This window comes from Terrapene carolina, unplaced genomic scaffold (assembly GCF_002925995.2).
Source record: "Terrapene carolina triunguis isolate 2854851 unplaced genomic scaffold, T_m_triunguis-2.0 Scaffold42, whole genome shotgun sequence".
In the NCBI taxonomy this organism is placed as follows: Eukaryota; Metazoa; Chordata; order Testudines; family Emydidae; genus Terrapene; species Terrapene triunguis.
Window position 1 is genome coordinate 57,366,586 of NW_020664393.1, and position 24,320 is coordinate 57,390,905.

At 43.3% G+C, this 24,320-nt stretch overlaps 1 protein-coding gene across 1 annotated transcript; it reads right to left on the minus strand.

The window, feature by feature from the left end:
* Positions 1-1,473: 1,473 nt before the first annotated feature.
* On the minus strand, positions 1,474-22,897 carry PDIA6 (protein disulfide isomerase family A member 6). The gene is made up of 13 exons (XM_024208378.3): positions 22,791-22,897; positions 17,135-17,276; positions 16,166-16,223; positions 15,392-15,518; positions 14,038-14,144; positions 11,014-11,150; positions 10,389-10,503; positions 9,005-9,145; positions 7,313-7,397; positions 7,150-7,222; positions 5,459-5,617; positions 2,986-3,082; positions 1,474-1,947 (listed from the first exon to the last, which is right to left on the minus strand). The coding sequence occupies exons 1-13, from the start codon at positions 22,822-22,824 to the stop codon at positions 1,879-1,881; spliced, it is 1,344 nt and encodes a 447-aa protein (XP_024064146.1). The 5' UTR covers positions 22,825-22,897; the 3' UTR covers positions 1,474-1,878.
* Positions 22,898-24,320: the final 1,423 nt, after the last annotated feature.

The window sequence follows — 24,320 nt, forward strand, 5'->3', positions numbered from 1 at the left end:
TCCAGTTTGAAAGTAAAGTGTTTTACTATTTTATACTGTTTCTTCACTTTGTATGGTTAGAAAACATGCTTCACAAGCAGGTGGATTTTATTTATTTATTTAGTAAGTTACAAAGAGGGGATCATCATCTTTACTGGAATTTAAAATAAAATCAAAAGTTAAAATAGTCTGGTGGTTAGTGGGTTAACTAGCAATGTACAATCAGGTTTTGGTAACAGATTTGTTTTTCAGCTATAGTTTCATATGTTACTAATCCAACAGAAAGTGAGGAAATCCTGCTCTTAACCTTAAAATCAGATTGGGTTAAATTTTCGAAGGCTCCAAGTGTCTAAGTCACTTTTGAAAACACGACTTTAGAGCCCAAGGGTTTGTCTACACTTAAAATGCAGCAGCACAGCTATACCGATGCTGCTGCGCCGCTGCAGCACTTAGTGGAGACGCAATCTCTGCTGACAGGAGAGCGTCTCCCGTCAGCTTAGGTGCTCCACCTCCCTGGGATTTTTATCCCGGATCCTTTAGTTAGAATTTAATTATTGAAAGCCAGTGTGAAATCATCACCCATAGCTGGTACATTCCATCAACTTGTCAGTGTGAAAGACTCTTTAAAGACAATATTGGGTTGGGGTAGATTTGTAAAATTACTATTGTGAAAAGGAGCTTTCAGCTATGCCATCTCCTTATCTCACACAGGTCAGTCCCATGTACAGTAACTTTTCTAGACATTGGTACAATAGGGGGCCAGCTGTAGTATAATTTATTTAGTACCTTTGGCCTTAAGTTTTTATAATATTGATTTTACAAACAGCAATAATTATACCAAACACCAAAGTGTAACCACCCCTGGGGTGAAACAGTAAGTATTTTAACAGTGTAAGATGGGAAGCAAAGAATACCAGATCCAATGGAAAATGCAGGGGAAATTTAAGAAGGCAGAACATCATCGCCCAAGTTGGAATTTGGCCAGGATGCTGGAGATAACGCCTGGATTCCGTTGAAGAGACCAGTCAGTATCAGTTTTGGGCCTCTCTATACAGAGAGAGAAAGCTGCTACAGCAGCACATTGACCCTTCACACTCTGGTGGGTCACTGGCTCACTACCAACTCAGAGGAAAACTGCCACTTTCTGAAATCAGCAGCACTTTCACCAGCCTGCATTTTCCGTAGAGATCTCCCATTCAAGCAGCAACTGAGCTATCAGATGACAAGATCACCTTTTGAGGTGATATGTTGTTTCCGAGAAACTGAAAATCCCTGAAAATAGGAGGAAAGGGAAGACTAGAAAGAGCATTTTAAACCAAGATTGTCTGGTCTAATCTTCAGGCAAAGACTGTCAAGAAGTTTTACAGGGTAGTTTAAGAGCCTTACAGCACCATTCCTTATGATATACACTGTTCACTTTGCAACAGTCATGTGAACCTGGACAGCTTTAATTGTGTGCAAGTTTGTTGCTCTGTACAAGACTAATAGTCTATGTCAAAAATATCTTGTTTTATTCTTTAATTGAAACAGAAGCTGGTCAGGTTCTATCTGAATGGGAAAAAAAATTACATTTAAAACTGGTTACAGTAACATCCCCCAGAAACATTCAAAGAGCACACACTCTATGGACAAAATAAAAACCAAGATGTTGTAATCAAAGATCAATGTTGTCCTCAAAATATTTGTTACACAGAATACAATCAAATTTACTGGTTACAACAATTCATAGAATTTTTGCAATGTTTTCTTGAGAGGCATACAGTTCACTGTCGCAGTGTTGCAGAGAGCTGGCCAAGTGCTACTTCTCTGTAAAAAGGCCACTGGAATATCCATTTGATTGTGAACAATGTTCCAAACTGCTGCACAAACCCTCCCAAGAAAAGAAACTTCCTGAAGATCTCACAATTCGTCTTTATCCCAGTCTTCAAGATCCACATCACTGAGATCAATGTCATCTTCAACTGGAAGCTGTGGAACCGCAAGCAGAGTTTTTGAACACCAGTGCTTGTAATGCTGTTCTAATATGTGACTTGAAAAATCAATGCCCTGCTGAGGATGACAGAGGTGTCTTCCAAAATAAGATTAAGTCTGGATGTACACAGAGAGCTAAATGGCACTTCAGTGGAAAAAGTTGATGCTCACATGACAAAGACCCTTAGTGCATTTCAACATAGGCCCAGTGGCCACTTAACTGAGCTTGGGACCAGTAGAATACATGTTTCTTGGGGTGCTTTCTACCAGGGAATTTATTTGGAACACACTATCCAGAAAGTTGGAACTTGTACAGCATTGCCAAGTTCTTATTAAAACAAAGCCACACAACTGATTCTTTGGCTCCTCCCCATCTTTTTAAAAACCCAACAACAGACTTTTGCCACTGAACCCTATATAATCAAGGATTTACTGCATGCCTCAATTATCATGACTTCATTATCAATTAAAGCTGTGTAGTTAAGTTAAGTAAAGTGAAACTTTTGAGTTTCAAGTCACTATACTGCAGGGTCAAGGCCCATCTAAATTTCAGGTGCTATAGTGTAGTGACCCCTTTAGTTCACACATTAAAGTTCCCTCATTACCGCATGTTGGCAATAAATTGCGTTTCAGCCTCAACCGTTTGAAATTGAATACTAATGACTAGGACATAAGACATTAACAAGGCAGAGTATAACTGTCCATGACTTCAGATAACTAGCTATCTGGTATGCCTGGTTAGGTTTCCAATTGTTTAAATCCTGTTGTCTCTGTAACTAGGAGAGTCAATAGAGTTTTAGTTTAGAGAATCAGCATTACAATATTACCTAGCTATTCTTTATTACCAAGTGGCTATGGAGGTAAGTTTAAAAAGCAGCAGTCTGAATACTTTGTGAGGGAAACTACTAAGTGTTTCACTTACTCTGGGAATAGGCATTTTGAGAAAGCATGTCCACCCTGGTTCAGTTCCTCTGTCCAGTATTTCTTTTTAACCTAACAAGGTGTTCATGCACCCAGCAAAGTGGTGCCTCTTACCTCACCATCTTTGCCATCCCACGGCTCGACTGTGTTAATTTTAGGGAAACCCCCACCACCTACTGGTGCAGTAGATCCACGACCAAAGGAGAGTTCCCTGAGAGAGAGGATGGGAGGGGAAGGGGGGGAAGAAAAACAAAAAACAACATTTAAGAAGTTTCCAATCTCATCCACCTCAAACACACTGTATTACTTTGTATACATTTTATAGGGAATTAGGTGTGCTACTGGGTGTTTAGCTTGAGTGGATCCCAATTCCAAAATATCAAATAACCCTAATTTGAGGTTCATAGATCATTAGACAATGGTAAAAACTTTGAAGGTGACAAGAATAATTTTTAGGGAGATCCAAAGATAAACACCAAGAAACAAACTTGAAACCATTCAACCCATAAACAGGGGAGGTGGTTTTTAAAAACAATCTATTGCCAGGTCCCCAAGCATCACAAGTTGACAAATGCAGCAGCATGACTGGTCAGCTTCTAAGCACCTTTTTATAATGGATTATACACCTAGTTGTGCCACACATAGTAAAGATGAGACAAGCCCAATGTCATTAGTTGGTTTACATGTTCTAGTTTCTGGCAATGTTTTTACTTTAAGATGGAGAGTAACGTTACTTTGCCATCCTGGATTAGGCACTTAGTTGCCAACTGCAGAAATTCATCTCCTTCAAGTCAGAAGCCTAAATCTTTATCAGTTACAGAGTGACTCAGAGGGTGAACAGCTTCTGCATTCATCTCAACCTGCCCTGCTAATTCAGTTTGCAGAACAAGAGTGACCTTTATGAACAGCAAGCATTATTCCTTTCAGTATTTTTTTCAGTGGTAAATTCACACTTATTCTGAGGTTGGCCTTCATTATCTCGTTAAAGTCTATGTTTTCCTGCTCCTCTCCTCCTCGGAGGCTTAGTTTTCCTGATTTCAGTTGAACAGTTTACAGGCTTCCTATCACATTACATAAAGTCATAAGTGTTACAGCATCATGCTCAGCTTGCACTAAGAGAGCTAACTAGAGCTATTGTGACTGTACTACTTTCCTTATACACAGCACACCTGAGCTGAAGTGTCAATGTCATCTTCTACTTTGCAAGTCCTTCTCTTTGGTAAGGTAACACCAATCTTTAATTACACAGCCCATCAATATGGTACAGTGGGATATTTGCCCTAGGAAGACTGTCCTCTGGCATCACTATTCACAGCCCCTGTAGAGGTCTCACTAAAGTTGTTTTAAAACATACAAGAACTTACTAAGTTTGAGAAATGACAGACATTTGTCACAGCAGTGCGGACCATCAGCGTATGGACATTTTCTGATATGCTTTTTGAGAATATTACTTTTGTATTTAGTAGGCCTTAAATTTCATCGGATGAACTTAAATCTTTTTGCTTAAAGGAAAAAAATTCTGGTAGATTTCAACCCAAAACTAAATGGAAAACCCACTAAATCAGACTAATAAACATTGGTTTAGGTTGACGCCTCCACGATGATTTTTTACATCCTTGTATGTATGTACGTACGTTATACCGCAGATTCTGTTCTGTGCCACTGTCACAGAGGAGTGCTAGGGTTAACAGTGCATCAACTGGTTTGAAAGAATACTCTTATGAGCTCATTGGTGTTGGCAGTTGTGGGGTTTTCCATCAGAGACAAGGAGTTATTTCAACAAATCCCTTAACTCAGCTGCTCACAACCAATGGACTCATGCTAGTAAAGTTCACGGTACTTCCTGTTTCACTGAAGCTACCCTGAGCGCATAATCACAATGTGAAGTACTCTGGATTAAAATGAACTTCTAATATTGGTGAAGTCACTGTCCCAGGATGTCCCAGGTGCAAAACCAACTTTTTCTGAAGTGGTGGTTAGAACTTTCCATGCTTAGTGCATGCCCAATCTGGTGGAGGGAGGAAGAATGGTGGCTGGGAGAGACATGGAGCACAGAAATCCACACTGATGTTTTTGCTTCACAGTGCATTTGTAAAACGTAGGAAGAATGGTGATGGTGCAGACCTACCTTCAGACACTGGGTAAAGGAAAATTCTGCATTGGACTTGAATTATTAGCACAATCTCGACCTATTAGAATTAAACAGTTGGGATAGGCTCCACGTCCTCTGCCCCCCCCGATGCGACTGCCATGCTAACTACTTTGAGTATTTGGCAACTTACAGTTTAAGGGCTCAGTCTGATCCTGCAAATCCTCTGCAGGATCAGGCTCTTATGTTTTCTGACACTCCTCCCTAGCCCTACATGTTAGTTAAAAAAAAAAAAAAAAAAGGCCAACAACAACAAAAAAACCCACAGCAACCAGTAATCTTATTTCCAGAGCGCCACACTCTTGAATGAATTTACACTGGCATGCCAATGTACATTGTACAATGTGTTCTGTCTCCACAGATCCAGAGACTTAGTTAAATGAACAGTTTAAATTACTTAAAAAAAATAATAAAATAAAATAAAAAGACAGTTTGTACCTGAGAAACTCATTAATCCCCTGTTCACTGAAAGATCCTTTCAGGAGGGCAAATTTCATCTTCCGTGCATTAACTGCTGCCATTGCTGGGTACCCAAATCCTCCAATTCCCAATGAGTTTTCAAGCTCAGACTGAGCTCCAGCCTCTGTCCACAGCCACCTTTAATAAATAAATAAATAAAATAAATAAAAAAGAGAACCTTGATGACAGTTCTGTATTATTGCTTTTACACCAGTTTTTGGCAGGTCTGCTTTTTCATTAGCAAAAACATCCTTGGCCTTTGTAGCACAGTTCACAGTGCTGCACAGATTCCCACCCAATAAAACTTATAAAGTTTAAGGAAGATTCCAAAGTTTTAGATCAGTAGCATCATGGGCAATGGTGTCTGCACTATCACGGAGAACCTCATCTCTCTCCAGTCTCTTGCTATTCAAGTCAGTAAGGCCTAGCCGTGATGTGGAATCATGCTCTGACTATGTGAAGAAAACCTTTGAATCTTCAACAATGACTTCTAGCCCAAGGTCCCAAAGGAGGCCCAGTCATTGAAGTCTGTACCATAGAAGTGGCTATAAACAGATGCTCCTACAAGACAGGAACCATGTTACTGAACCAATGCTTAAGCACAGTTGAACAGTTACAGACTTGCTCTATTTCAACAGATTTCTGTGCTTTAACCTAAGCAGGCAAGTCTTACAGTGGGCTAAGTCACATACCTAAACAAGAAAAACTGTGGCCTTAAATCACACCTGAGGCAGGTTGCTGAGCAGAGAAAGGGAGTGTGATGTTTCCACTCCCCAGTTGGCTAATTCAGTTTCTCTTGCCCCTAACTAGTCCTCCAGGGAAAGTGAAGCATTAGACCAGTCAGGAGTTGATAGGGTCTCAGCACTCCCCCCAAGTCTGTCATGCCACCCCCTCTCCCTCCTATGGCCTCTTTCCCAGCATCTGCCATGTCAGAATGCTCCCCCACACTTCCTATGATGCCCAGCAACCTGGAGTCCACAGCTAACCCTAAGGCAACATCACCCTCCTTAGCAGACCTCTCCCTGGCTGGTGGGAAAGGAAAGACGCACTGGCTCAACCCAGCATGGAGGAAGAGGGAGAGAAGGAGAAAGAAAATGCCATCTGGCCCATAGTGGGAATGCGAGGCAAGACATTAACAGAGCCTGCACTTCTGAAATATTATCAGACACAACAGAGAGAAACCAGCCTACCAAAGTAAGGCTCCAAAGAAACCAGACACATTTTACAGCTCAAATATTGCTTTCAACGTTCAGACCTGGGAGGTATGTTTGATCTAATCTCAATGTTTAGATGGTATTAGCCTTAAGTAGTCAAAATGCACATTTGAAAGCAAGGTAAAAAAAGGATTAAATCCAGTTGGGTTTTTTGTTTGTTTTTTTAAATAGATCCTGTTTAAAAAAATAGTTATGTTGACAAGAGGTATCTACTGACTTATTCACAGGGCTTTTTGTTTTACCATGCTCTTAGCTTATCTGCAATATAGCACCATCAGATGCAAGGCTGTGCCCATCTATGCAAGGTATCTAAGTATTTCTATAGAAAAATGGACACGGATCTTACAAAATACAGGGTAACTACCTCTCCGAATCTAATGTGGACATCTGATGTCCTCCATACCTCCCACCTCCCCCTTTTTCAAGAGAAGTGGCCAAGCCAGCAATGACACTTACCCCCACATTTTCTTTTTGTATTTGTCTGCCATTTTTAACATGACTTCCAAGTAGGAATTTCTACCTGCAGCTCCTGTTTGCCAGACAGAATTTTGACAAGTTAAGGCAGGTTGATTTTTTTCTTAAGTGACATTATAAAGAAAAATGCTTCATTTTATTCTACCTGTATCAAGAATATGAGGCAACACAGCAATGACACAGAGCTGGTGGGCATCACAGGTACTCTTCACAACATTTTCATCAATAATCTGGGAGAATGAAACAAGAAATCAAAGATTATAAAACGCCACAGCACTCAGGTGATTAACAGTACTGGGTGCCATAGCCTCAAACTTAGTCCTACCTGAAGAGACAACTGCTTTGAGTGAGAAAGAAAACTACTTTTCCCCATGGCAACATGCCAGAAGAGAGACTGCGAGCCTCCCTCTAGTCCACTAGCAGGACGCTCATCTGAAACACCATGCCCAAACCTATGCATATTCCCACTAATACTGTTGGTGCTGCATATTCAAATGTGAGGGGAGATCAAATGGAGACTCAGTTGATAGGGAATAAAGTTTTAAATAGCCTGTCAGCAGGCTAACAATAAAAGCTAGTGAAGTGGTTACCAGCAACATGTGGGGAGGAGGGGGGCGGTGCAGCAGACAGAATCTCCATGGTTAAAAATTCCACTGAACTGAGAACAGTTAGGGTGACTTCAGTGCCTCTGATGGAGCCAACCCCACTTGGGATGCTGCTAAATCTTCCCTGCCAAGAGGGACTTCGAGTCTTGAGGCTCATTAGACAGACATATTGTGGTTTGTCAACAACAAAAAAGGCCTAGTCCAACCCTGCCAATCTCCAGGGCGTGAGAGGGGTGCAGCACATTTTATAATTTTGTCAGCCACCAAGATACCATGAATTGGGGGGAGGAGGGGAGAGAAGGGTGGCAGTGTGATGCCAGGCTAGGTAACTATTACTTCTGAACAACAGTTTATTTCCTGTGAACTGGATCAAATTGCACTCAAGTGATGCAGGCACCCAACCCCGGTGACACTTTTGTGTGGGTCAGATTACATAAACTGTTAATGGTGCTGCAATGTTAATATTCTCCATGCGTACCCTAAACACATTGCTACAACGTGCAGCTCAATAGAAGTTTGCCCAGTAGTGTCATTAGCTTCTGTGATGTCAGTTTTTGTTTAAATGGGAAAGTTATTCAATTGGCCAGTCCCTCACCTCAGCGCACAGATTTTATCACAGGGTAAGGCACAAGGTTTGTGGGAGCTCCTTGTTAAAATAACGGCAGCACAACACACTACATAACAGGAGTTAATATCTGCTTCAAAGTCAGTGGTTCAAATCCAGTCCATGTCAATCAAATCTAGAAGCTACCAACTGTAGGCTGTTGTTAGACTAAGTGACGTGAGTGTGGTTTCCACCCAGTTCTTAGTGTACAGGTGGTCCACATGACAAAGCCACCACCAGAGTCTCTGCAAAGGGCCAAGGTTTTAGTGGAAATGGAATCTGAACTTTCATGTCACCCCCTCTCTTCAAATGAGGATTTAGATACGCTGGCAAGATAGCTCGTACTGCTGCTACCTTCACGGTATCTATTTCATGGATCAAGGTGTTCAGCATTCAGGACTGTCAGTCCAGCTTCTTTAATGAGCAGTACTATTCATGGTAAAAGATATAAAGCCACACCATGGACTGGGTTGTGATCTTTGGGTACTTTTGATCCAAAAATAGTTCTGCTCATGCACCACTTCGGTCATTTTCTTTACCATCACTATTTTTCTTAAAAATAACTGCAGGGCCCAAGAGACAGGATGGAAAAGCGCTCAGAGAAGTTAGGTTTGCAGAACAGGGATACCTCTAGCAGCTCAGGTGGTGGGGCACTTTCAGAAAAAAGATCCAGAGCTCGAGCAACTATATCAGATCTTGTTCTTCCACCATCATAATCAACAGGGTCTTCCCCTTTCTGAAATATCTTGATTGTGGGAAATCCACGGATCTGCAATAAAATGTGGAAGTTATTAGTTCAAATTAACAAGAATGTTAGTGGTTGCAAGAGTACCACCATGATGTGCTCTAGATAAAGAGGGAGAGTTTTGCATCAAGACAGGGGATCTCCACACTACATCACAGGGCTACACCCTCAGCCTAAACATTTTAAAGGCAAGTTAGTTATTCCTCGTCTATGCTACAATTTAAAATTGTGTTAGTCAATACATGTTAAAAACACTATCAGCTATTGTAGTATCAGTGGTGCATCAAGGATCCAAGTTTTGACACCAGATCTCCCTAAAACCATGAATTTAAATATCAGCAGGGCCAGCTTAATCCTTCATGCCTCTGAAGGCAAAGGTGAAGATCCACTGAGTTTATTAGGGGAGAGGGGGAGCCCTGTTAAGAACTGTGGCCACCTCTACATCACAGGGACCTTAAAAAGCAACTTGTTTTTAATAAGAGTTTGTTCAAGTACTTTCACTGATTGCCAACAGATTATCAGTTACAGCTGAATTTCAGTGAGATTGAATTCACCCTTCACCCGCACGCTACTCGGTGGTGTTTTTTCTTTCTACCTTCTTAAACTATTTTAGTATTAATGAGCTATGGAAGGACACGTAATACTTTTAAAAATCGGGCCTTTGGAGCCAAGTGGGGTTTTCAAAAGCAACTAAACACCTCACACCCATTGAAATCAATGAGTTTTATGTGCCTAGGTGCCTCTGAAAACCTCACTAGGTGCCTAAATACCTTTAAAAATCAGGACAAACTTCTTTCCGGGGGAGAGAGAGCCAATGCGGCACCAAGTTCTGAGCCTGTGGTATCACTACATCTGTATAGCTAACATGACACCTTTGGAATTCTTTCAGCTGGAGATACCAGCTGCACTCAGACCCATGTACAAAAAATGCCAGTCTCAGAGAGGTGGTATACACTTTAGGATGGCACTTAGTAAATTGCTATAGGGCGCAGTTATGCCAGACCTCATGGAAGCAAATTGCAGGAGTCATAAAGATACTTTCTCAATGGCAACGTCTATATTTATTCCACCTTCTCTCAGCGTTTGGGAAAAGCACTAATTTCTCCATGAATTGCTCAAGTCCCTTTAATACTAATATTTCTTAGTACTAAGAACTAAAAGTAAGTGCTGAGGTAAGAGAGTTCTTTAGGTATTACTGGGAAACGTGACCTATTAGAGATATTGCAAACACAGGGAGGGAATTTTCAAGCCTGTAGAGCACACTCACCCCATACCGGCTGGCTAACATCTGATTCACTGTAGCATCTACAGCCGCCAGTTTTACTTTTCCCTTGGTTTGTTCTTTCACTTCTGTGGCAGCAGCTGCCCATTCTGGCTCCAGACTGGAAAGCAACATAATGCCAATTACTAGCAGTAAAAATTGGCATTTTAGAGGCAAGTTAGTGAAACCACAACCCACAGCCTATACCTGGAGGACTGCGTTCTCTCCAGAGTAGGAGCAGCTCTGGAAAAGGACTCAAGGACTACATGGAATATCTCAGGACATCTCCAATTCTGGGATTAGAAGACTCTCCTAACATAAGAAACTTTCAAAGGGCCCGATCTTGTTCCCACTGGTGGCAGTGGGAATTTTGCCGGTGATTTCAAATGAAGCAGGATTGGGCTCAACAAATACTAAATTAAAAACTGGGTGGGGTGGGGTGGGAAACAGACACAGGTTCCCTGGTAAATTCTGGAGTGGGCAAGTTAATGAATAACTTGCACCATTGTAAAGACCCACTTCCAATAAAACAAGAGAGCCAGGGTCCCAATTCAAGAAATAAGCCTGCTTACATACATTGTAGATGACAAGCGTGTACCAATTTTAAATGATTGCCAACAGCTTCACTTACTTTTTGCAGTGTCCACACCATGGGGCATAAAACTCTACCAGCCAAACGTCATCACTATTCAAAACATTCTTATCAAAGCTGTCATCAGTCAGATCAATCACATCCTTCTTATCCCCACCTCCACTTTCTCGGCTACTCTGTAGGTCAAAAATAAAACCTGTTAAGTTGGGGGAACTTTTGCATTGCTCCCTCACATAACCACACCACAGCAGCCCCAGATGTGATCTCTTTCATATGTGTACCTACACACTTCTTTGCTAAATTAAAACAAGTTTATCAGAAATATCCAAGTTCAGACAATCTGAGTTTCCAATGCTAGAGCTATCCATGTCAATAACACCCATAGAGCATATAGATTGCAGCTAACTCCTAAAGACCTATGGGAAGCAATACTATAGTCTCTGGAAAGACCAGAACTCTGATCTTAATGGCTCAAGACCTTTTGGTGCACTTTTAGAAAGAAGTCTCACAGGCAGAATATAAAGGGACACAGTCAGGTTAAAAAAAGTTACCATTAAAAAAGTTCTTATCCACTTTGGTAGGTTAAGTATAAAAATTTCAGGAGGTTCCTAAATCAGTTAGGTGCAAAGTCATATTTTCAGAAGTGACGTAGGCACATAGGAGCCTAAATCCTGTTGAAAATCAATGGTCCTCAGTCACTTTTGAAAATGGGAGCTGGGTACCAAGCGTTTTTGACAATGTTGCCCTATGACTTTTTGAGAGTTCTTATTTTTCATTGTTCTGTTTATATTTTCCACTTCAGGGCTTGGACTATGAAATAATCTCATTCATTCACTGCAGCACTTAATGCTTAGCAGCTGGTCTCGTTCCTGGTTATGTTTTGCTTTCTGGCTCTCACGTTAATTTAACTAACTACTTTGAGGTCCTCAGATGGAACGTGCCACAGAATTGCAAACACTAATGAACTTAGCCTTAATACAACTCTGAGGAAGGGATGAAGGAACCCCATTTAATACATGGAGAAACAGATAAAGATTGAAGGCCAAGTCGCCCCGTCCACGGGTCTCTCTTGCATTAGTGCTTAGAAACTTGACAAGCCTCCACATGCAGGGCTTGTCCACACTTACATATTATAGGTTCTAACTTGCTGGCTCAGGGGCATGAAAAATCACCCCCCAGAGTGCAGCAAGTTTGAGCGCTTTAAAGCGCTAGTGTGGACAGGCTCCGAGCGCTGGGAGCGAGCTATTCCCCTTGTGGAGGTGGATTACCAGGAGCGCTTTGAAGTTTCTAGTGTAGACATAGCCACAGTTACTCATCTCTTTGGGAGAGTAGGACTTCTCTCCTCATGGAGGGGACTGCAGGTCCTGGTGTCATGAGGCCATTGTGCAAAGTGATGCGCTGAGCACTCCAGAGATTTGCATATCTGCTGCAGGCAAGAACTGATGCATTACTGCAGGCCAGCAGTGGAGCTGCTCTCCGTATGCTGGCACAGCCAGCAGCAAAGAAAGGAATGGGAGATTCCAGAAGATGGCTGGGTTTAGGGACATGCTGGAGGCTCCATGGAAGGAAATACTAGCAGGATCAGTACCATATTACACAGTACATTTCCAGAGAGTCAGAGGATGCTTCAGAATGGCCCAAACCCAGCTGCTCCCCTCGCCTGCCCAACTAAGTCCTCTCAGAACCCAAAGAGCATCAAACCTGCAGAAGGGCTTATAGCAACACTGGATGTTGCTGTTAGGCTTATTTTCCCACCCATCCAGGCCTTTCTGCTTGCCAGTTTTGGCTGATATTTGCACAAGTCTCCTCCCCTCCAGCCATGCATTCTGACAGAACAGTTTGGTTCTAAGTGACTTGGCCACGGTCACAGAGGAAGCCTTACAGCAGAGCCAAGAACAGAACCTAACACTCCCGTGTCCTGTGCCACAAGAGCCTCCTTAGCTCCCTCACCAGGGCACTGGTGAAGTATTTGAGTTGCACAAAGCTGTTTTCACTGACGTAAAGATGGTTTTATGAAATGTGTATGTTCCGATTAGGTTCTGCAACCCTTCAGGCAGATACACGTAAAACCTAAATTTCCTGACAATGTCCCGTTAGTCTATACACATTCAGTTAAGGATTCAGAATCTCCAAGTGTCTGAGTTTCTTTTTAAAAAGGATTTTAGTCCACCGTTAACCTAATGAGGTTTATATTCAAATCACTATGTGATGCTTTAGCCAAGCTGCTCCCACTGACTGCAGTGGATGCGTCAAGCTAAAGAACTAGGCCACTTTTAAAATACTGATCATATTTTTGATGACTGCCATCAGCATTTAACTTGCTCGAGTTATTAATAACTCTGTATTATAATACTTATCATTAGAACGTTGTGGAGATGAAAAAAGTCAGCTAATACCTAAAAATTCCACTTCTACAAGTCAACAGCTGAAATGATTTTTTACTGTCAGGAAAAAAAAGTTCCTTCAAGTTGAATTACTAAACCTCTAAAAGGCTTATAGACATCCTGAATAGTTACTGCTGGACTGAGATAAACATGCCATATAAACCATTTTGGCCAATGAAGAGTTCTACTGCAGTTGGTATACCACATCAGGGTTACATGCAACCTGGCTGTTTTCTAAACCATGTAATTCACTTTATCGTACCTTATGGGTATGTCTACACAGCAAGCAGAAACCTGCAGCAGCAAGTCTCAGAGCCTGGGTCGACAGACTCAGACTCAAGTTACAGCACTAAAAATAGCTGTGTAGATATTCAGGCTTGTGCTGCAGCTTGGACTCTGAAGCCCATCTCCCTCCCTAGGCGTTCTGGTTGCCATGCTTGTGGCTTTTCTGGGATGTGCTGCCAAACAGCCCAAAGAGATAATCTTCTGTCAGTCAGCTTAACCAATACCCAAAGTTCTTTCACACACTTTGCAGGTGTCATACCAGCATGAACACAGAAAGTGATCCCTTGCACCCTCAAGGGCTACACAGAGCTCGGAGCACAAGTCTCTGATTTGCTGCAGAAGACATGAAGACTCATCAATAAAAATAATGCATTATCCATTCCCTGAGAACTACCTGCTTTCCAGAACTATATCCTCCACTTCTGCCACTAAGACGATCCTTTACCAGTGACCGAAGAGCACTTAAAGCAGCATCAACAATAGCGTCACTTGTTCTGCCACCTGTGACATAGCAGAATAAAGAGGTAAAGGGCTGAACGGTAAAATCTCATTAGCACCTTATTTAACAAGCTTAGATTCAAGGCCCATCCTGCTCCTGTTGGCTTCAGTGGGCACAGGATTGGCCCTGACATTTTGTGTATGGTGGGAGTCAACTAACTTGGGCACTAAGGTTGCTCAAGTGTATTTCCTTACAAATGTTAAAAGCAAAGAAGTTACATGCAAGGCAATACTGACATTGAACACAATACTCTACAAGAATTAGGTCACTACCACCATGACAGCACACGAATACCCTCTCTAATAAACCCTCATCCTCAGTGCATGCACATCAAGAAAATCAGTAATATCTTACTGCAATGCCTCAGACCTTCCAAACTTGAGCACTGCAGTGTGGTTTAACTGGGAATCTGCAATTATGTTTCCATGACATCACAACAGATGAATTACTCAACTGCAACTAAGAGTAGCAGAGTTCTTCTCTGTTTGTTTCCTAAAATAACCACAATCTACATGAAGATACCTGATTTTTAAGGCTGGGAGTTTGTCATGGAGGATTTTGTGACTTTCCAAGACCTCCGTGACTTCTGCAGTGGCTGGCCCGGAGGCTGCCTGAGCAGCTTGTGTGGCCCCCTGGCCAGCCACACCTGGGGCACCTCCCTGACCCCAGCAGCAGGAGTTTGGGAGGGGGCTCAGGATTGGGGTACAGGAGGGGGTGAGGGCTCTGGGCAGCACTTACCTCGGGGCAGAGGGGCTCCCCGTAAGTAGCGACATCCCCCTCCCTCAGTTCCTAGGTGGAGGCGTGGCCAGGCAGCTCTGTGCGCTGTCTTCATCTGCAGACACGACCCCCGCAGCTCCCATTGGCCGTGGTTTCCAGCCAATGGGAGCTGGCACTTGGGGTGGAGGCAGCACGCAGAGCTGCCTGGCCACGCCTCAGTAAGGAGCTGAGGGAGGGGGATGTTGCCACTTCCGGGGAGGCGCAGATTCAGACAGGGAGCTTGCCAGGCCCCCCCCCCAGCGGGGGTCCCAAGCCACACACCCCTCCCCCCAAGATTTAGTCAGGGGTATATAGTACAAGTCATGGACGGGTCACGGGCTATGAATTTTTGTTTACTGCCCGTGACCCGTCCATGACTTTTACTAAAAATACCCATGAATAAAACATAGCCTTACTGATTATAGATAGCAGATATGGAATATCACACAAGACATGACACACAACACACGAAAGACTACCACACAGCACTTACCCTGGTAATCTTCTGCTTTGTTCTTGTTGGATCCAAATATCTTGATAGTTGGAAATCCTCGAACCCCGTACTGACCACCTAGGGACTGATGCTTATCTGCATCAACTGCACCGACTTTCACAACACCCTATTTAAATTGTAAAAAGCTTCCATTGTAATTTAATGCATTTGATAGCAGGAGCCATAAGGGTCAGGTGGAAAGAACCAGTGAGTAATTTACTGGGGAAGTTTGGGGCCGTGGCAGCTTAGTAGTTGGGAATGGGGGAGACAGTCGTCAATTAATGTTTTTGTTTAAAAAAAAAAAAAAAAGTGTGCAGAATGAATTTGCTGTTTATTCTAAGCTCAGCAGATCACTGCATTGTCACATTTTCCATACTGAAACAAATGCCAGTATGTAGCAGTTTACAGAGCTATTTCCACACACCCAACCTGTGCTAGTTCTGGGATCTAAAGACATTCAGAGGATTGGGAGGGTGGAGGACAGGAAGAAAAATATTGCTCAGCCAGAAGTCTGGATTATAAACATATAAACCATAAATTTTTGATTCTATAACAGCCTTCCAAAGCAGTTATGGAAGTTCACCAGGAAAAGCAAAAACCCTTGACAGATTATCTAGAAAAAACTGATGTTTTTCCCCATTAAAGAATTTTACTTGTCCAGGGCTAGTAGAATTTCACTGACCTAAAGTTAGTTGTAAGTTTCTAAGAGAGTTGACAAAAGCCAATCCCCCAACGCCAAAGCACTGCTTGCATGTGGGGAAAGTTTAAACTTACTTTTAATGCTGTCGCTGCTTTCTTCCATTCAGGAGTTAGTCTTTGACAGTGACCACACCTTTTGGAAAAATAAATTTATTTTCACTCAAGCTGGTACATATTTCATTTCACAAAATATCTAAGAAATCAATGTAGTTTGAACTCTGCAAGAGTCCAGCATACAAGTGTAATCAATCCATTTGCAATGGAGTTGGGAGTTCTAGCCATGTGAGGGGGAAGAATACCAAGTTCTGATATCACTGTGTCACTGCAGAAACCAAGAGCAAACATTGCAAAGGATTCTTAGCCTGCTGACAACGGTAATCTAAAAACTAGCCTCAAACTGAGATGGTGAGCTCCAACACAGCAAGAGAACTGTATATGATAAGAACTTGGACTTCCTAGTACTGTTAAGCCTTAAAGAAAGGAGAGGGGAAATCGCAAGGCAAGTTTTTCCAGTGAAGCAGAACACCCAAGCAATCCTGATTGAGGGGTGATAACTGAGTTGTGCAGATCTGCTTAAACAAACGAGAGGCATGTCAGAGAAAACTGTAAGAGTATACACATACTCTGGTAAGCTGTGGTTTTCAGTAAGCTACTCTTCTGTTTCTGGTGCGTAAAAGACATTTTCTTCTGCAAAGAGCATACACTGAGGGTACGTCTATACTTACCTCCGGGTCCGGCGGTAAGCAATCGATCTTCTGGGATCGATTTATCGCGTCTTGTCTAACTATTTCCTGCCAAGCTGTTCTATAAACCCAGGTTTATTTTCCTGGCCACATGGCTACTGAAATGCATTTAAACCCAAGTAAGATCTGTGCTAGAGAGTGAATGGTTGGTTCAGGATTTCTAGTAAGTCACCTTTTGTATTCCTCCAAGATACAAGGGTGAGCAGGAAGTCCTTTGTTTATAGAAATTAGTCAACCTTCTTACAAGCACACTTGCCAGGACAGCATGTGCTAGGGTTCTCTGACTAGCTATGATACTTACCATGGTGCGTAGAATTCTACCAGCCATAAACTGTCACTCTGAATGACTTCCTTATTGAAGTTTGTTGGTGTTAGCTCGATCACATCATCACTGGAGGAATATAGGCTGTTAGCTGCCAGGAAGAATGTGCAGCTCACAGCTCCTAGAACAAAAAGCAAACCCAAATTATACTCCCATCAAAAATATCAATGGCTGTACTAGATTCATGGCCGAATCACCCCCCTCCCACCTCCTTTTTCTTTTAGCAGTAGGGAGAAAGAGACAGGAACACCAAATCTGCCAGAGGGAGGGAAATTGCAGCAACCCATCTCTCTCCTCGCCATCCTGCAGAAACCTTCTCATGCAAAGATCACGTGTCCAGGACTCCATGGGTTTAGGTGACAGATGCTTTCTATACTACCATCTTCAAGCAAACCTGCTGGAATTTATGCTGCCTCTCCAAACCCCTTCAAAGATTTTTGGCTCATGTTTGGAGGCCATAGCAACTACCTGAAGGCCTGGAACAGTACAGACAGGCTAGACCTCCATGTGCATACCCTGGAGATCTATAGGATGTCCTCACAGGTCTCAGGAAAAATGGAGGGTTGGCTGGCCACACCCCTTACCCAACAACATGATACAAGGACAGCATAAGCAGAAATTCTCAGATCTTTTCCCCACAAGATAACAGGACATGTGTCTTAATTCAATTATTTCAAGTTACACTGGTTTGGAGTCTAAGACTTGCTACATTCTATTTGGAACTAGTACCAAACAGCAGCAGCAGGAGGGGTAGGAAGGAAGGAACTCCTCTGTCCTTGCTACTGATGAGTCCTAGCACCTATAGTATTGTTTTGTTTCTCAGGTGGGAGGCAAACCAGCAGTCAGTCTTTGGGTCACACCTCCTGGAATAACAAACACTCTAAAATAGGGATGTAAAAGGTTAACCGGTTAACCAGTTAGCATCAGTCTTACCGGTTTTGGTTAACGGTTAATGATTAAACTCCGCTGCCCACTGGAGCCCAGGACTCCACTGCTGCCCTGGATGCAGGGACGACAGCGGAGTCCCCAGGCGCGGCGGCGGGTGGTGAAGGCCGGCAGCAGAGTCCCTGGGCATGGGAGCCGGGATCCTTAGGCCGGGAGCGGAGCCCCACGTAAAACACGGTGGTACTGCAGCACCACCCGCACCCTTAGTTCCCCGATTAAACGTTTAACCGTGCAACCGATAAAATTTTAATCGGTTACACAGTTCCTTTTTTTAACTGCTATTTACATCCCTACTCTAAAAGGGCCCTTTGAACTCTAGAAGATTTTTCATGGTGAAAAGCTGAGCAACTCTTTTTGTTGAACTGGAGACAGTGCAGAGAAGAGCCATAAAAATTATTCAAGGGCTGGAAAAAATGCCTTAAGAGTGAGAGACTTAAGGAACTCAATCTGTTTAAACTTTTCTAAAGATCAAGAGGTGACTTGAATACAATATATTAAGTACCTTCATGGAGAAAAAATACCAGCTACTTAAAGGCTCTTCAAAATAGAAGAGAAAAACATAACAAGAACCAATGGCTGGAAGTTAAAGCCAGATAAAAAATTGTGATGTGTTTCTAGTTTGAATTTAACAGTGAATGTGATTAACCATTGGAACAAACTACCAAAGGAAATGGTGGATTCTCCATCTCTTGAAGTCTTTAGATGAAGACTGGCTGCCTTTCTGGAAGATCTGCCTTAGTGATGATGAAATTCTATGGCCCATGTTACAAAGGTGGCCAGAGTAGGTAATAATACCACCTCTTACACACCGCTTTCCATCAGTAGGTCTCAAAGTGCTTTACAATGGAAGTCAGTATCATTATCCCCATTTTACAGATGGGGAAACTAAGCCCTGGAGGTGAAGAGACTCGCCCATAGTCTCAGACCTTATGACCAGAAGGGACCACTGTGATCATCTTCTAGTCTGACCTCCTGCACATAGCAGGTCACAGAACCTCACCCACCCACTGCAGTAATAGGCCCGTAAACTCCGGCTGAGTTACTTAAATCCTCAAATCTTGATTTACAGACTTCAAGTTACAGAGACACCTTTTACTCTGCTTCAGACCAACAAGTGACCCAGGCCCTCTGCAGAGGAAGGCAAACCCACCCCCACGATCTCTGCCAATCTGACCTGGAGGAAAATTCCTTTCCGACCCCAGCAAATCAGTGGCAGTGCTGGGAATAGAGCACAGTTCTCTTGAGTCCCATTCCAGTGATCTCTACTCAACCACACTGCCTCATAATGGTCCATTCTGGCCTTACAATCTAGGAGTTTCTTTTGGAGTAAACCTGGACCAGTGTAAGTATGTTTATTCATGTTCTAGAGTCTTTCTTCCCCTCATCCTCTTCCCCCAGACAAAAGTAATACTACCCTCCCACAGGTGATCAACTCACACCAGTGTACTTCAGGAGTGATACGCAGCCCACATACAATGGCTCTTGCAGCATGTCAGGCTGACCTAGAGTAACAGCTGCCATTGGGGGTGAGGTAAGACACTGAGAAAGTGTAAGAGAGCCTTAGCTGCATGGTACAGCTGCTCTTAAGAGAAAAGGAAAGCTTCCCCTCAGAGCTGAATACACTGTATGTACAATTACAGCAAGACTTTTTCAGGAAGTAACTCTACATCACCCAAGAGATTTGTGGCAGAATAAAGTCAAAACTAGAGCTCAATGAATTTTATTCAATAATTTCTGCCATTTTCCCCCTTTTCATAAAGGGATCTTCCAATTTATCAGAAGCTTTTGTTAATCAGAAAATTGTTAACAGTTCACTATGAAATCTGCCCCAAGTCATTTTCTGTTCCCAGACTGGAAGACATCGAACTAACCAAAAGTGTGATTTGCTACTTCTACAATCACATATGCAATTTGAAATTTGTCTTCAGCAAAATATAAGGTTAAAACTCACTTTCACACAAACAGTAATCAAGCCTGGAAAGCTCAAAGGGCATAATACAAAGTAAAAGGATCCCCAGCGCTGTCAAATCAAAATTTGCTTTACAATTGGAATGAATTATACAGAAAACAAGAACATTCACAGTTATGACAGAATAGAAGTATAAATGCTAGATAGAAACCTTCACTGTCATGACAAAAGCCAACTACTGACAGGGCTAAGGAAGAAATTTCCCCTAAGAGCAGATTATTTCACGTGTCCCTTACTAAGGATTTTTGTATAAGTCTGATTACTGTGCAGTTCATAAACTGGTGCACATGCATGACAGGTAAGAAACTCCACCCTGGCCATGCAGGGTGCTGTTTATTCAGTATTTCTCACTACCTGTGAATGTTTTAAGGGATCCACACTCGCAAAAGTGTCGGAGGGGTAGGTTGAGTAATGGAGGTGAATAAAAGGCCACAAAAGTATTTATTTAGTCTCTACCTTTCCTTCTTCCCCCCATCAACACACTATGCTTTCTGATAAAATATCAATTTCTCACACTGGTGTGCAGGATCCTAGTTATGTGCAGCCATGTAAATAAAGCATCAAAACACTCACTGGAGATGTAAAACAGAATTCATTTAATTAGGCCTGGATTAGAGGGGGGGGGAAATACATACTGTGGGGCTGTACTACAAAAACCAAACAGGTAATCTTAAGTGTTCTACCACTATGCCTCCTCCTGCAAATGATGCATCATTTTGCAATAGCTGAAGTGCACACTGTAGACAGCTTTGCTTTCTATCTTAAGAGAGCCGTCATCTCAGCACTTATTTCCACTTCCAATATATTTATGTTGCATTTGGTTGTCTCTCTTTGGCCATTTCCTCTTATTCATCTTGCATGTCACCTGCCAGTTACTGCACATTTCTATTGGTTTCAAAATGGATTTCCATTTTCCATTATCACATCTGAATCTGTATTTTGAACCTTCCCATTTAACCATCCATACTGGTTGCCTTCCTGTTATTATTATTATTTTGGTTAGGGGGTATTATACATGCCTTGAGTCTTACGATGTATTTTGCTGCTTATGATATATATGCTGAGTCTGAGAAATTTAATTCTCATTTTTAATTATCTTCCTTTTTTTTTTTTAAAGTTTCACTTTCTAAACTTGTGTGTCACAATGCTTATCCCTCCATGCAAAAACTTACTTACATTGTGGTCGCTAGTATTCAATAGCCTAGCTATCATTAATTCTTCACCTGTATGTTACTTAGGATGATAGTCTTTGCTCGTGTGCTCTGGAGCTAGCAGTTACAAGCAATTATTTAAGATGTTAAGAGACACAATTTATCAACACGATTCCATTATGACATGATGCTTCTATGTACAGATAATTGCAGTCTCCATTACCACCATTTTATTAGATTTAGTTGCTGCTTTGATCTCCCCTCAAAGTTATGCACTCAACACTTTTTACAATTCAGGAATCCAGTAGCATAACCATGCAGCCTATTTGTATTCTATGATTTAGCCTTTGCATCCCCAATCATGTTACATCTCACAACTTGAACCCTTATCTCCTGGAATGATGATCTTCATGCATGGAGAATAGTCTCCTACACCTCTATTGGAAAGCGTGACTCAACTAAGAATAAGGTTTGCTACAGATGGATACCTTGGTAAGGTTAGAAAATACACAGAGAAGTAACATTTTTAGAATCAGACTCCAACAGTCCCATGAACTCCCACAGTTGTTCAATGGGAGCTTGGCCGAAGTTAGAACAGAACTGGGTTCCTATAAATGAGAGATGGAAGAGGCTCACCACTGGCTCATGTAGCCCATTACCCCAAGAGCAAGCGCAGAATTCTTTCTGGCTATTTGTCAGGCCTAATTTTATAATGTCTTCAGGAACAGGGCTCCTACTTTCAGAGGGGTAGCCGTGTTAGTCTGTATCAGCAAAAACAAGGAGGAGTCCTTGTGGCATCTTAGAGACTAACAAATGTGTTTGCCCAAATAAATGTGTTAGTCTCTAAGGTGCCACAAGGACTCCTCATTGTTTAGGGCTCCTACTGTTTCCCGTGAAAGATTATTCTGCAGCCTAACGAATCTCCCCATTAGGAGGTTTCTTCCTTGAGGCTGAATCTATGTTCTTTTTCAATTAGTTTCACCCCGTTTCCTGGTCACACACTTTCACCCCCATCCACACACTTCTCCCCTCGCAGCTTGTGTCCCAGATACTCAGACCATCGCGCTCCCCCCACCAGCGCACACACACCCCCAGCCCACTGCAAACCCAATCTGGCTAGACAGCGCTATGGGCCCGATGGCCCCTCCCGCGGGAGCTGCACACCGACCGAACAGGGAAGGCCGGACTCGGCCGTGAGCCCCCGCTCCTCACAATGCCCTGGGACCCTGGGCCCCAGGACACCCACCCCACCCCTCGGGCCCGGCAGCGCTGGCCCCCAGCCCCGAGAGGCGGGGCCCGCCGCCCTACGACCTCGGGGCCCCAGGCAAGGTGGGCTCGTGCCGAGCCAAGGGTCTCACGGCTCCATTCAGAGCAGGGAGCTCGGCCAGCGATGGAGTGTCCGCCAGGGTCTCCGCCCAGCGGGGCAGCGCCCAACCCTCCCCCCGCAGCCAGTTCCCAGCGGAGCCCTCTGACCCCGGCCTCTAGCCCCGCAGGCTCCACGATCGCAGGCCACCCCGTGCCCCTCCCGCCGGCGCCCGCCCACCTCCCGGCCAGCCCGCAGGGCGCCTACCTAGCAAGAGGCGGCTCGTGCCGAACATCCCCATGGTGGCTGGGCTGCTCCGGGTCTCCCTATCAGACTCCCTTACCGCAACCGGCCGCTACAATCCGCTTCCCCCCCACCACCCTGCCCACGCGGCCCCGCGTTCCCAGCCGTGGCCGCTGCTCATTGGTGCTGCCGCCGTTCTCTCATTTGCATAGCCAATAGATGGCGGCCGGGTCATTCCCAGCAGGGCGTGAGAGCATTCGGAGGGTGGAGCCTGGCGGCCCCCCTGAGCCTATGGCGGGCGGTATCGTGGCTGGGTCTGAGGTTGTAGCCTGGAGGAGCCCATGGGGTTCCCCGCCCTGTTCTCCTCCAGTGGCACTATATGTGAAAGAAAATGTAGCGGTCAAATGGAGTAAAAAGCTTCAGTGAATCCACATGTTCCATAGAATCTCTATGGATAGTAATTTCATGCTCTAATAAGAATATAACATTAGGGCTCTATTATCGACCACCTGACCAGGACAGTGATAGTGAGGATGAAATGCTAAGGGAGATGAGAGCGGTTATCAAAATTAATGACTCAATAATAGTGGGGGATTTCAATTAACCCCGTATTGACTGGGAACATGTCACCTCAGGATGAAATGCAGAGACAAAATGTCTCGATACTTTAAATGACTGCTTCTTGGAGCAGCTGGCACAGGAACCCACAAGGGGAGAGGCAATTCTCAATTTAGTCCTGAGTGGAGCGCAGGATCTGGTCCAAGAGGTAACTATAACAGGACCGCTTGGAAATAGTGACCATAATATAATAACTTTTAACATTCCTGTGGTGGGAAGAATACCTCAACAGCCCAACACTGTGGCATTTAACTTCAGAAAGGGGAACTATGCAAAAATGAGGGGGTTGTGTTAAACAGAAATTAAAAGGTACAGTGTCTAGAGTGAAATCCCTGCAAGCTGCATGGACGCTTTTCAAAGACACCATAATAGAGGCCCAACTTAAATGTATACCCCAAATTAAAAAACACAGTAAAAGAACTAAAAAAGAGCCACCGTGGCTTAACAACCATGTAAAAGAAGCAGTGGGAGATAAAAAGGCATCTTTTAAAAAGTGGAAGTCAAATCCTAGTGAGGTAAATAGAAAGGAGCATAAACACTGCCAAATCAAGTGTAAAAATGTAATAAGAAAAGCCAAAAAGGAGTTTGAAGAACAGCCAGCCAAAAACTCAAAAGGTAATAAGAAAATGTTTTTTAAGTATATCAGAAGCAGGAAGACTGCTAAACAACCAGTGGGGCCCCTGGACGATCGAGATACAAAAGGAGCACTTAAAGACAATAAAATCATTGCGGAGAAACTAAATGAATTCTTTGCTTCAGTCTTCACGGCTGAGGATGTTAGGGAGATTCCCAAACCTGAGCCAGCTTTTGTAGGTGACAAATCTGAGGCGTCGTCACAGACTCAGGTGTCACTAGAGGAGGTTTTGGAATTAATTGATAAACTTAACAGTAAAAAGTCACCGGGACCAGATGGCATTCACCCAAGAGTTCTGAAAG